At 38.0% G+C, this 13,053-nt stretch overlaps 1 protein-coding gene across 1 annotated transcript; it reads left to right on the plus strand.

The window, feature by feature from the left end:
• Positions 1–11,965: 11,965 nt before the first annotated feature.
• LOC107844287 lies at positions 11,966–12,487 on the plus strand. Its single transcript, XM_016688741.2, has one exon. The coding sequence runs from the start codon at positions 11,966–11,968 to the stop codon at positions 12,485–12,487; it is 522 nt and encodes a 173-aa protein (XP_016544227.2).
• The last annotated feature ends 566 nt before the right edge of the window (positions 12,488–13,053 follow it).

Consider the following 13,053-nt stretch of genomic DNA (forward strand, 5'->3'; position numbering starts at 1 on the left):
AATGAAATAAGAAAAAATATACAAAATCTAGAAGTTGATCGGGATGGAAGAAAAGGGCTATTGTGTTGAAGCTAAAGTAATAGTGGATAGGTATGTGACAAACAAATTTGAAGAAAATGGATTGTTTTTGAAAAAAAATGTGTTTTATGATTCGAGATTGCATAGGATTGATTATCTATGGAGATTTCAGAGAAATGAAGGTTTGTATATGATGTGTATAAAAACTGTATATTTAAGATTTGTATATGATGTGTATAAAAACTGTATATTTAAGGTTTGTATATGATGTGTATAAAAATTGTATATTTAAGGTTTATATATAATGTGTATAAAAACTATATAAGAACTGTATATTTAGGTTTTGTATATCATTTAATAGTTGTGAAAAGTGGAGCTATGGGGAGAGAAGGTTTTGATTCGAGTTTAAAACTTAATTTTTTTCCACCCTTTTTTATTTTGGGGTTTTAAATCCTGATTTTTGAATCCGGATTTTGCTATATATATGTGTATTGTTCACCCATTAAAGGACAAAGTTGAAGATCTAAGATAAAAAAGATGGAAAATTGGAGAAAGGGAAAACTTGAAAAAAAAAGTAAAGAAAAGGTGGAAGATCAATGAGAAAGAAGGTGGAAGATCTGAGAGAAAGAAGGTGAAAAATTGGAGAGAAAAGGAAAAAGAAAATTTGTGAGAGGAAAATAGTCGAGTGAAAAACAAACAAAACAAAAAAAAGGGAAACAGAGGGAAATTTGGTTTTGAAAATCTGAGCTTGCTATTCTCTTTCCGATTTTGTCTATATTCGGGTTCCTGGGGTTGAGTGCAAAGTCGCCAGGAAACTTTGACGTCGAAGCCCTAGTTTTGCTGCCCAAAACAAGGTAGGAACCAATCCTTTCATTCACTTTCATCTTTTTCTTTCGTCTATTCTTGACTATGTGAACATGTGGTTTGACTCGATTCAAGATTAGATGAAGTTTGTTGGTATTTTTTCATGAATTGAGTCTGAACCTGTTCCTGCTAATTTGGATTCAGGGCTGTTTGAGGTCAAATGCTGTGAAAACCGCCTTGTTCCCTGTATTTTTGTTTGGATATGTATATGTGATATGTGTGTTTGCTCATTTTTTTTATTTTTTGTTTGTGATTTTGTTATGTCTCTATAGTTTTCCCATGATTTTATGGATAAGAATATATTTCGGTTCTGAATATTGTTTCGGCTATGGATATGTAAGAATGAAAATATGTGATCTCTCGATGGCTTCAAGTCTGGTCATGTTGTCGTTGGTCGGGTGGATTCATGGAGTTGGTTCCATTTTGATTCCCCTTTTCTTTCAAAATACTGTCATCTTGTGATCAAGATATATGATATATTTTGTTCCAGGTGTTGAGTAAAAATGTAAGGAATAGTTATACATTTACTTAAATATGCATTTCAGCACTTATAGTTTTCCCAAGATTTTAGTTACTACTTGGAATGATTATTTGCATAAAGTTTTGTTCAACATCTATTTGTTAAAACCTGCACCAATTTACTTTATTTGTGTGATGGTTTACCAGGACCCTGTTCAAGTTTACTTAATTTCTTTACATATTACTTAATCGTAGCATTAGATGTTTAAGTTGTTCAGTTATAGAATTGCGAAATATTTTATTACCTATTCACTTCGTTCAGGATTGGTTACTAATCTTAAAATTTTTCTTTTTTACATGTGATCTCGAGAGTTGGAGTTTCAATTAGCCTTGACCCAACATCGGGTCAACCACAGTTAGGATCGTCAATGCTCGGAGTCTACACCGTTAGGAGTGGTTTTCTCAATATATATATACATATACATATACATACATATATATATATATATATGTATATATATAGGAATAACTTAGCATATTATTATGATTGGTTTTACTACTACGAATATGTTGTTTTTGAGGTTGATTAAAAGTGATTAACTTTACTTCATTCCGCTCAAATCTTAATCTCCCAGAATTGATTTCGTCCAGTCAACATTTTGTTCGTTAGGTGCTTATTTCGTTAGGTGCTTATCAACTTAATAATGGTAAATTATCTGACTTTTATATATTTTATATTTTACATCTCTAGAGCAATCTGTTAAAGTAAGAGGCAAGTCTCGGATTCTTTGATGATCTGATACAAAAACTTTTGTAAAATGGGGTTTAAATATTTATCAATAGTCTCCATCTGTAAATAATTAGTTTATGTTTTGTCACCCTAATTGGATACGTTCTAGGTAAATTGTCAAGAGATTTATAGTCAAGTCCTTTTAAAAGTTTACTAATAATTCACTGGCCAATTGAAGCTTGCAATTTTCATTAGCTATTTTCCTCATTTATTTCTAGTTTTATTCCAAGATTTCAAATTTGTAAAGTCTCCGAAACACAAGGTACATTCATCCGCTACTACTTCCAAGGTATATTATTAGCATGATAATTATTTATTGATTATTATTATAGCCAATACGATTATTGTCGTTATTTACCCTGTAATTGTCGTCACTATCTTATTTATCATTTATATTATAATTATTATTATTATTATACTATTATTATTATTACTATTATTATAATTATTGTTATTATATTATTATCATTATCTTTGTCGTTATTATTTTTCAAAAGCTCAACATCATTACCTATTTTTGCACTCTTAAAAAAAATAAACATGTTGTAAATAAACTCCATGCTTTAAAATACTTATTTTCATAAATAATTAAAATTGAATATCTAACTTCAAATATTTCTTCAAATTCTTCAATAGAATTATAAGACTTTTTTTAAAAAAAAAAGTTATATCACCATCCTTTTCATGGGAATGTATATTTCCATAATAATAATGTTACCTTTCGTACGTGGTAGCGTCATGTTTATTGTACCTTAAACTCTCTTCGAAGTGAATATAAAATAATAATACTAAAAGTTTTTTTTGTCACTTTTAAGCAACTAACGAATAAAAGTTTTTCTAATATTTTCCTAAACTAAGTGTAAGGACCATCTTCGGATAGGCTTTGAGGGGTGTCTAATACCTTCCCCTCGAGTAACCAAAACCCTTACTCAGAATCTCAAAATGTTTTCGATAGACTAAAATAGAGTTTTATAATAAAAAATGGGTTTTCCTAATTTTCCTAAAAAGTTAGGTGGCGTCTCTAAAAAATAAATTTTCAAATCCCAAGAGTCATTTAACGCCACCATACGTTGCGTGCTGTTTCGACCGGTTCAAAATAGGGCTCGACAGGATGACGACTCTGCTGGGGAATTTGAACTTAGGTTTAGCCTTAACAAGCTTAGTTTCGAATTTTTCGTACTTTATTGTGCTATTTGCTTACCTTTTTTTATATCATGCTTTCTGTGAAAGGACACAAGCTAAATCCAAACTTGTGTTCCTTATTTGTTTGAACAACACTACTTGTTACTGCTTTATCACTTGCATTTTCCTATCGAGTCTTTGGCCGTACACAATTCACACCCTGTGGCTCACGCGGGGGGTGTATCTACACTCCCCCAAACCTTTTTTGGATTCCTTAGTTTCAGAGTTGGTGTAATTAGGTTAGTGCACCTTCTCGTAGCTATTCAGTCCCATTCTTAAACATTTAGAAAAAATCTTACCCTAGAAATAGGTCATGTCGCATAAACCTTAGGTATCGTCATCGCAATTAGGAAACCACCCTTTTGTCAAAGGTTACCAACCTGTCGATATATTTTTGTGTGATGATTGATATTGAAGATATAAACTAAGACATATAATGGATTTGAGTTAAACGACTTACTATACCTTCTTGTTTTTCCTTCCAGATGAATATCAATCAAAATTTGCCAAACATCCAAATGGTCATCTCTGCCCCTGATAGCCTACAAAATTAGTGGAGAAATATCCGTGTGGCACATGGTGCGGAAGTTCAGGAACATTAAGGGGCTCTATTGTCATTAAATCTTATAAGACCCTCATTACATTATTGACGGAGTTCTAGGACCCAAACACAATGACCTTCAAGTTTTTGGACTTCGAGATCACCCCTACCCTGGAGGAAGTCAGTGAATTTGCTGAGCTGCCACTTCAAGAGAAGCTGCCGGTACTCCCATCACCTGTAAGGAAGGATGATTTCTTGAGGCTTTTGGGATTGTATTTATTTTCTTCACTAAGGAACATGGAGGGTGGAAAGTAAAACTGGATTACCTTTTTAGAAGATTCAGCCGCGTGGAGAATTATGACGAGCACATGAATGAGTTTGTTTGCACCCGACGACAATGGGTGCATATGCGACCAAGGGTCTTCTCTTGGCATTTTTGGGAATCATAATTTTCCTAATGAGACAACATTATGTTGACATTAATATTCTACCGGTAGTAATGAATGTCTTTGCAGATCCACAGAGGCTCAATTTAGTGCATATGATACTTGCAGAGGTATTTCGATCGTTATCCGCCTGCTCTAGGGGACATGACTTCTTTGGGGATTGCAACCTACTATTACAGATCTGAGCGATAGAACACTTTTATCATCGCCTTCCACAGATGGACTATACGATTAATACATACAGCCAGATCCAAAGTCATAAGGATAGCTTAAGGTATTAGATCGAGCCAATTGGGGAGGAGGAGTGGCGCGAGTTTTTAACCAATATTACTTGGGATTCCATACAATGGAAGTACTCTTGATGAGGGGATATACCTTCATCAGAACTAGGCATCTGTACTTCATTGAGCTGATTGGGCTACGTGGTATCCAACCATATGCACCTCTGCGGGTTCTTAGACAATTTGGCGTCATCCAGGATATCCCACTTTGGTCTACAATGGTACTTTATGAAGACAATTATGGTACTTTAATTCCAACTGCATGAGTAGCGAACCTGCAAATGGAGTGGGATTACATGGTTATGTTGAAGATAGAAAGAGAGAAATGGTGCAGACCGTAATATTATACATGGTGCACCGCCGTGAGTCACATAGCCAAACCGAGCAAAAATGGTTTTTGAGGACTCACAGACCCTTGGTGGGTCCAATGGGTTAAGAGAGAGGTGCTTCCCCGCATGGATCTCACTACTCCTATGTATAACCAAATAATCCTAGGTTCTGTTGTTTATCTAATTCCAGTGATCAAGGAGGATCCTGAAGAAGATCCAGAGGAAAACCCAGAAGAGAAGAAAGAAGAAGAAGACCCCAAAGAGGACCCGGAGGAAGAACCTGTAGAAGACCCTGAGGAAGACCCAGAATTGATGGAAGAAGACCATCAGGAAGGTTCAGAGATAGGCTCCAATATTTATGATCCCGAAGACGGAGGGGTGATGAATGTAGATTTAGCACCTAATCATGACTTAGCGGGATCCCTGGAGTACCATCCAAAATCCTATTTTGATGAGGGAAAAGATGATGATGATGATGCCACCTAGCCTTAGACTTTCTTTTCTATTGTACTTTTTATATTCCTTAAAAAGATCCACATGGCCCACCCTATTGTAAGCCCTTACTGCCATCTTTTTACTTTCTTTCAGGTTGTCATTGATCTATTTTGATGTAACCTTTTGAAACACCATTATTCAATAAAAGTTGTGATTATTCTCAAATCCAAATGTGTTTAAATAGACCGTTTATCATCAAATTGATTGTAACGTAGGACTACCTCTGGCAAAAAGAGGCTCTATATTAGGACGCGTTTGGATGTCGCCAACTTGGCGTATATATATGTTACTTACCTGTTACATTTTCATTATTGCCCAAACTAACATAGTTTCCTTTTTCTATTTCTTTCTATCTTTCCTTTTGTTTATTAATTCCCCAAATAAAAGAAAAAAAGTTGATTTGTGTCAATTGAAAAACTGGAGGAATCTCAGTACAACCTTCGATTTAAAAATAAAGTGGCCAATAATAGGAAAGCCGTGATGATAACCGTAGATGAAGCCAAAAGCTCGCAGAAGCTATCAGAAACCCAAAACGACGAACAAATGGCCAACATGGCACAAGAAATTGAAATCTTAAAAGAGGAGCTACGTCAAATGCGGGATCTAACCAAGCTTACAATAGCTAGCTTTCCCACTCAGCCACAGGCTCCAAGTATTGAATAACCTCCAGGCGCTCCCGCTAACCAAGTAAGTATACCGCATGCTCTAGTACCGCCTGATTTCCAATCCACTACCAGAACGACGCCTGGTTATCCATTTCCTACTCATAACTTTAATGTTTCGATCCATCCAAAGATGCAGCACATACCCGAGGCACATGTCACTTCTGAGATACCTGTTCCGTCTATATATGCTACTGAAGCTCCTGCTTTTCTAATATCTACAACTCTTAAGGTTTCATCCAAGGTTTATCGATATGCAAGATTGGGAAATAATGTCCAATCAAGTGAAGAAGGGTCGATAACAGCCCATTTTGAGAGTCTAAAAAGAGCATTCAAAAATATATAAGTCACCAGGGGGACTGAAAGTTTAGACTACGATGACTTATGTATTCATCTAGACATCGACATGCCAGTGGGATACAAACTACCAAAGTTCAATGTGTTTAACAAAAAGGGTGACCCGTATACACACCTGAGGGCTTACTACGACAAGTTGGTTAGGGTAGAAAGGAGCGAGAAGTTGAGAATGAAGTTATTCATTCGGAGCTTGTCAGGAGAATCTTTGACTTAGTATACCCGACAAGACCCTCATAAGTGGCGTAACTGGCGGGAAATGGCTGAGGATTTCATAAGCTTCAGATTTAACACTGAGATTACCCCAGATAGGTTCTCATTGGCTAACATACAGAAGAAGTCGTCTGAATCATTTCAAGAATATGCATGGCATTGGAGGACCGAGGCTGCAAGGATCCAGCCTCCAGTAGATGAAAGTGAGCTCTCCAAATATTTTATCCGAGCACAAGAGAGTGTTTACTTTGACAAGATGATGTCGATGATGGGCCAAAAGTTTACGAAATTGGTCAAAATGGGAGATTTCATAGAAGAAGGCATCAAGTCGGGGAAGATCTAATCTATGGCTACATTGCAAGCTGTGAGTAAGGCCATGCAGACTGGTTCCATTAATGGTAACAAGAAGAAGAGGGAAGACGTCTCAGCTGTCACACTATACTACCGACCTGTAAATTCTTCCCACCATTACCCTAACAACCCCCAAATTATTGCACATGTCCCAGTGTATAATACTCAACCACATTATAACCCACCTTGAGCTCCAGCATACCAAAATCCACCAAGACCATATGCCCCTGTCAAAGCTCCAGCTCACCAAAATAGACCAGCCTATGCACCCAGACCGCGTCCCTACATTAAAGCCAGAAATACCCTCACCTACACACCAATTGTGGAACCTTTAGCCCAGTTGTTTAAAAGGTTGAGGGCTATCGGTTTATTGCATCCAATTGAGGAAAAGGCCCCTGATCTAATCTCTCAAAACTTTGACGGTAGCAAACGGTGCGCCTATCACTCAGGAGTCCAGGGGCACGACACAGAAGACTGTTACAGCTTGAAAAATCAAATTGAGTCTTTGATAAGAAGAGGTATCATCAAATACACCACCGCAGCTCCCAATGTGAACAATAACCCCTTGCCAAATCATGGAAATTAAGAAGTCAATATGATTACTATAGAGGAGGAGTATGATTTGGAAGAAATTATTGTGACCACATAGAACACAGAAGAAATCACAACTACATCCCTATCACAGCCATTTATCACAGTTCAGTTGAAGGAGCCTATAATTGTTCAGACATACCTTCAAGAGTCGCAGTGACCACATTCGCCACTGCAAGATCCGACTATGACACTAAAGCAGTCCCATGGGATTATCGATTTGAAGCCAAGGAAAAAATGATAGACGCCGTTGTATCCCAAGAAATGACCAGGTCAGGAAGGTGTTATGCGCCAGAAGAACCAAATCGTGGAGCTCTCAGGAAAGATCAGAACCTGAGGAGAAATATCATGGATGCCAAAGCTGTAGAATTTTGGAAAAAGATGTAGCCCAAGGAATATTCAGTCGAAGATCAACTCAAGAAGACACCGGCCCATATATCTGTCATGTCCTTGCTTATGAGTTCTGAAGCTCATAGAAATTCTTTGATGGAAGTGTTATCTGGGATTAGCATACCAAAGAAGACAACTAGCGAGACTTTGGCTGCAATAATCGAGCAAGTGGTAGAGGCAAATAAGGTCTCTTTCTATGATGATAAGTTACCATCAGAAGGGGCTGCACACAACAGAGCGCTCCATATTACGGTCAGATATCATGACAAGATTGTGAAAATATTCTTGATTCATGGTGGTTCGGGTTGCAATATCTGTCCATTCTCCACTCTGAGGGATTTGGGTGGGAATATAGAAGATATAAGGGAGAGTTGGGTGAATGTTAGAGCCTTTGATGGGTCGCAACGGAGTGTCATCGGGGAAATTTACTTAACACTGCAAATAAGACCAGTAGAATTCCCTATCCTATTTCAGGTCATGGATGTGTCATCTAGCTATAACCTATTATTAGGAAGGCCATGGGTCCATATGGCAAGAGCTATTCCTTCTACTTTCCATCAGTACATGAAGTTTGAATGGGGTTGCACAGAAGTTACTGTCTATGGAGAACTTAGTCATCCCATTTATTTTGTCAATTCAGTTCGAGTCACTGAGGAGTTAGATGAAGCCATTTTTCATACTCTGGAGATCATGTAAGCTGCAAAGATCAATGAGAAGGCATTGCTGGCTGAAGCAAAAATGTCGAATGCTGAAAAGATGGTTGCGTCAGAGATGTTGAAATATGGGTATTAGCCTAAGACAGGACTAGGACCCAAAGCCAATAGTATAGTCGAGTCAATTCAATTAAAGCAGCAGAAGGGTACTACAGGGCTTGGATATGAGCCTATTTCTGGAGTAGCCTGCAGTAAAAGATTTGGAATAACGATATTTGTGCCAGCCCAAGTCCTGGTTTCAGAACAAACAGATGATGAAGATATCACAGAAGGAATAGGAAATTTGTTTGTGATCGTGATCAAAGAAGAATCAGAGATAGCTTTCAAAAAGCTCACCATCCGTGATTCCGAGCTTGGAGAAGCCTTGCATAACTGGACCATCAGCCCATCCCTATTTTGTTAGGAGTCTTGCACAAATATTAATAAAAATCCTCGTTCTACGATTATGAAGTTTAATGAATCCGTTGAGCAAAATACAAGTGATAAAAAAGATTACGAGGACTCTGATGAGAGTATGATGCCTGAAAACCTACTGCAAGAGATCGATCAACTTGAGAGTCAGAAAAAGCCTAATATGGATGAAACTAAAGTCGTCGATTTGGGTGATAAAGAAACGATTAAAAAAAACACGAGTCAACATACACTTTGAGGCTAAAAGGAAGCAAGAATTGATAAGTCTGCTCAAGCAATACATTGATGTATTTTCATGGTCTTACAATGACATGCCTGGTTTAAGCACCACTATCGTTTTGCATTGACTGCCGACTAACCCCACATATCAACCGGTGAAGCAAAAGACAAGGAAATTTAAACCCAATTTGAGTTTGAGAATAAAGGAGGAGGTGACCAAGAAGATAGAAACCAATGTCGTGAAGGTCACAACTTATCCCACCTGGCTGGCCAACATCGTGCTCGTACCAAAGAAAGACGGGAAAATAAGAATATGTGTAGATTATCGGGATCTTAACAAGGCTAGTCCAAAAGACGATTTCCCTCTCCCAAATATTCATATTCTCATTGATAATTGCATAAAACATGAGTTGCATTCATTTGTTGATTGTTTTGCGGGATACCATCAAATTTTGATGGACGAGAATGATGTAGAAAAAATAACCTTCATCACTTCGTTGGGAGTATACTGCTGCAGGGTAATGTCATTTGGACTCAAGAATGCCGGTGCAACGTACATGAGGGCCATGACTACTCTTTTCCACGATATGATTCACAAAGAAATCGAAGTGTATGTGGATGATGTCATTATCAAATCTAAAAGGAGTTCAGACCATTTGGATGATTTACGAAAGTTCTTTGAAAGGCTGCAAAGTTACGACCTAAAGTTGAACCTAGCTAAATACGCCTTAGGAGTTCCCATGGGAAAGTTATTGGGATTCATTGTTAGTAGGAGAGGTATAGAGTTGGACCCATCCAAGATAAAAGAAATCCAAGACTTACCACCTCCTAAGACCAAAAAGGACGTAATGAGCTTCTTGGGAAGACTCAATTACATTAGTCAGTTCATAGCTCAGTCTACAATAATTTGTGAACCAATATTCAAGTTGTTGAAGAAAGACTCCACCACCAGATAGACTGAAGAATGTCAAAAGGCTTTTGACAAAATCAAGGAGTATTTGTCTAACCCACTAATATTAGTTCCACCAGAACCGAGAAAGCCATTGTTTTATATCTATCCGTTATGGATTATGCCTTTGGATGTGTGTCAGGGAAGCATGATGATACAGGGAGGAATGAGCAAGACATTTACTAGCTGAGCAAGAATTTCACACCGTATGAAGCAAGGTATATATTATTGGAGCGAACTTGTTGTGCTTTGACTTGGGTTGCTCAGAAGTTAAGGCACTACTTGTCCGCGTATACCACATACTTTATTTCAAGGATGGATCCACTCAAGTACATATTTCAGAAGCCAATGCCTATTGGAAAGTTGGCAAAATGGCAGATCTTGTTGAGTGAGTTTGACATTGTGTACGTGACACAAAAGGCCATCAAAGAACAAGCATTGGCTGATCACCTCACAAAAAATCCAGTGGATCAAGATTACACGTCGTTCAATACCTACTTTCCTGATGAAGAGGTGTTGTTTGCGGGAGAGGACATCTCAGAACCATATGACGGATAGAGGATGTTCTTCAATGGAGCAGCGAACTTCAAAAGAGTCTGAATTGGTGCAGTCCTAGTTTCAGAAATAGGTCAAAATTACCCAATCTCGATGAAGATTAGGTTTCCTTGCACGAATAACATGGCAGAATATGAGGCTTGCATTCTCGGGCTTAGGATGGTCATAGACATGGACATTAAAGAGCTATTAGTGATAGGAGATTTAGATTTGTTGATCCATCAGGTGCAAGGATAATGGACCACCAAGAATGTCAAAATCCTTCCTTATGTGCAATGTGTTAAGGAATTGAGAAAAAGGTTTACAAAGATTGAATTCAAGCATGTCCCCCGAATTCAAAATGAGTTTGCTGATTCCTTGGCAACACTATCTGAATAATTCAGCATCCAGATAAGAATTACATTGATCCCATCAAGGTGGAGATACACGACCAACAAGCCTACTATTTTTATGTAGTGAAGAGCCAGATGGAAAGCCATGGTACTACGACATTAAGAGGTTACTTGGAGCAGAAAGATATCTAGAAGCCGCTACTGGCAAACAAAAGAGGACTTTAAGAAGGATGGCCAATCACTTTTTTCTCAACGAGGAAATCCTACATAGGAGGACTCCAGATCTAGGATTGCTACGATGCTACAGAGGCCATAAGATTGTTAGAGGAGATACATGCAGGACCTTTTGGACTCCACATGAATGGTTTCATGCTCGCGAAGAAGATATTAAGAGCTGGATACTTTTGGATAACCATGGAGAGGGATACCATTCGATTCGTGTAGAAGTGTCACCAATGTCAAGTTCATGGAAACTTTATACGAGTTTCGCCAAACGAACTCAATGTGATTGGTTCTCCTTGGCCATTTGCTGCTTGGGGCATGGATGTTATTGGACCAATAGAGCCTTCTGCATCCAATGGACACCATTTTATCTTGGTCTCTATCGATTACTTTATGAAGTGGGTTGAGGCCTTGACACATAAGGCCATAGCCAAGAAGTTGGTAGCAGATTTTGTTCTCAACAACTTAGTCTGCCAGTTTGGAATTCCAGAATCAATCATAACAGATAATGGAGCCAAATATTAATAGCAACCTGATGAGATAGATTTGTGAAAGGTTTAAGATCTCTCATCAAAACTCCACGGCATATCGACCACAAATGAATGGAGAAGTTGAAGCTGCAAACAAGAATATTAAGAGGATCTTGAGGAAAATAGTGGATGGTAATAGAGAGTGGCATGAGAGGTTTCCATATGCTTTACTTGGATATCACACCACAATCAAAACTTCTACTGGGGCAACTCCCTACATATTGGTTTATGGGTCGGAAGTAGTGATTCATGCAGAAGTAGAGATACCTTCATTGAGAGTCATTCAGGAGGTTGGTCTATACGATGTTAAATGGATTCGTAGCAGGATCGAGCAGTTGATGGTCATTGATGAGAAGAGATTAGATGCAGTCTATCATAGTCAACTCTATCAAAATAGAATGATCAAGGCATTCAACAAGAAAGTCAAGCCTCATCGATTCACGCCAGGACAGCTAGTATTTAAGAAGATATTCTCTCACCAAGGTAAAGCCAAAGGAAAATTTGCACCAAATTGGCAAGGTCCTTATATAGTTCACCGAGTACTCTTAGGAGGAGCAGTAATCCTCGCAGAAATGGATGGCACAATATAAAAAAAGCTGATCAACTCAGACACCATCAAGAAGTCCTAAATTTGAAGACATTCGAACCAGTTATTTCTTTGTACTTTTTGCATTTTTCTCTAATGTAACAGAACTACGTATTAGCCTGATTTCCCATGGAGGGATACATAGGCAACCCACATAGGGTTTGGTTTCCCTTAGAAAAACCCCAAAACATCATCCTTTCATGTATTTAGAACTATGCTCGACCTGACTTCCCACAGCGGGATACGTAGGCAATCCATATCAGATTCGGCCCCCTTCATATTTTTACCTTTTTATGATACTAAACTATGGCCTGACCTGATTCCACTTGGATATGTAGGCAGCCTAAGTCAGGACCGGTCGTTGTATTATTTTACTTTATCTTTTGTATCGAACTACGTTATGACCTAATTTCTATTCTTAGGATACATAGGCAGCCTAAGTCAGACTCGGTCACTGCACTGCATATTTTTACTTTTTCTATAATTGAACTACGCACAGACCTGATTCCTATTTTAAGGATACGTAGGCAGCCTGAGTCAGGCTCGGTCATTGCACTGCATATTTTTATT

This window comes from Capsicum annuum, chromosome 10 (assembly GCF_002878395.1).
Source record: "Capsicum annuum cultivar UCD-10X-F1 chromosome 10, UCD10Xv1.1, whole genome shotgun sequence".
Lineage (NCBI taxonomy): Eukaryota > Viridiplantae > Streptophyta > Magnoliopsida > Solanales > Solanaceae > Capsicum > Capsicum annuum.

What these genes read in the sequence shown, in the direction of transcription:
- LOC107844287 (XM_016688741.2), top strand. Translation starts at nt 11,966, where the DNA reads ATGAATGGAGAAGTTGAAGCTGCAAACAAGAATATTAAGAGGATCTTG.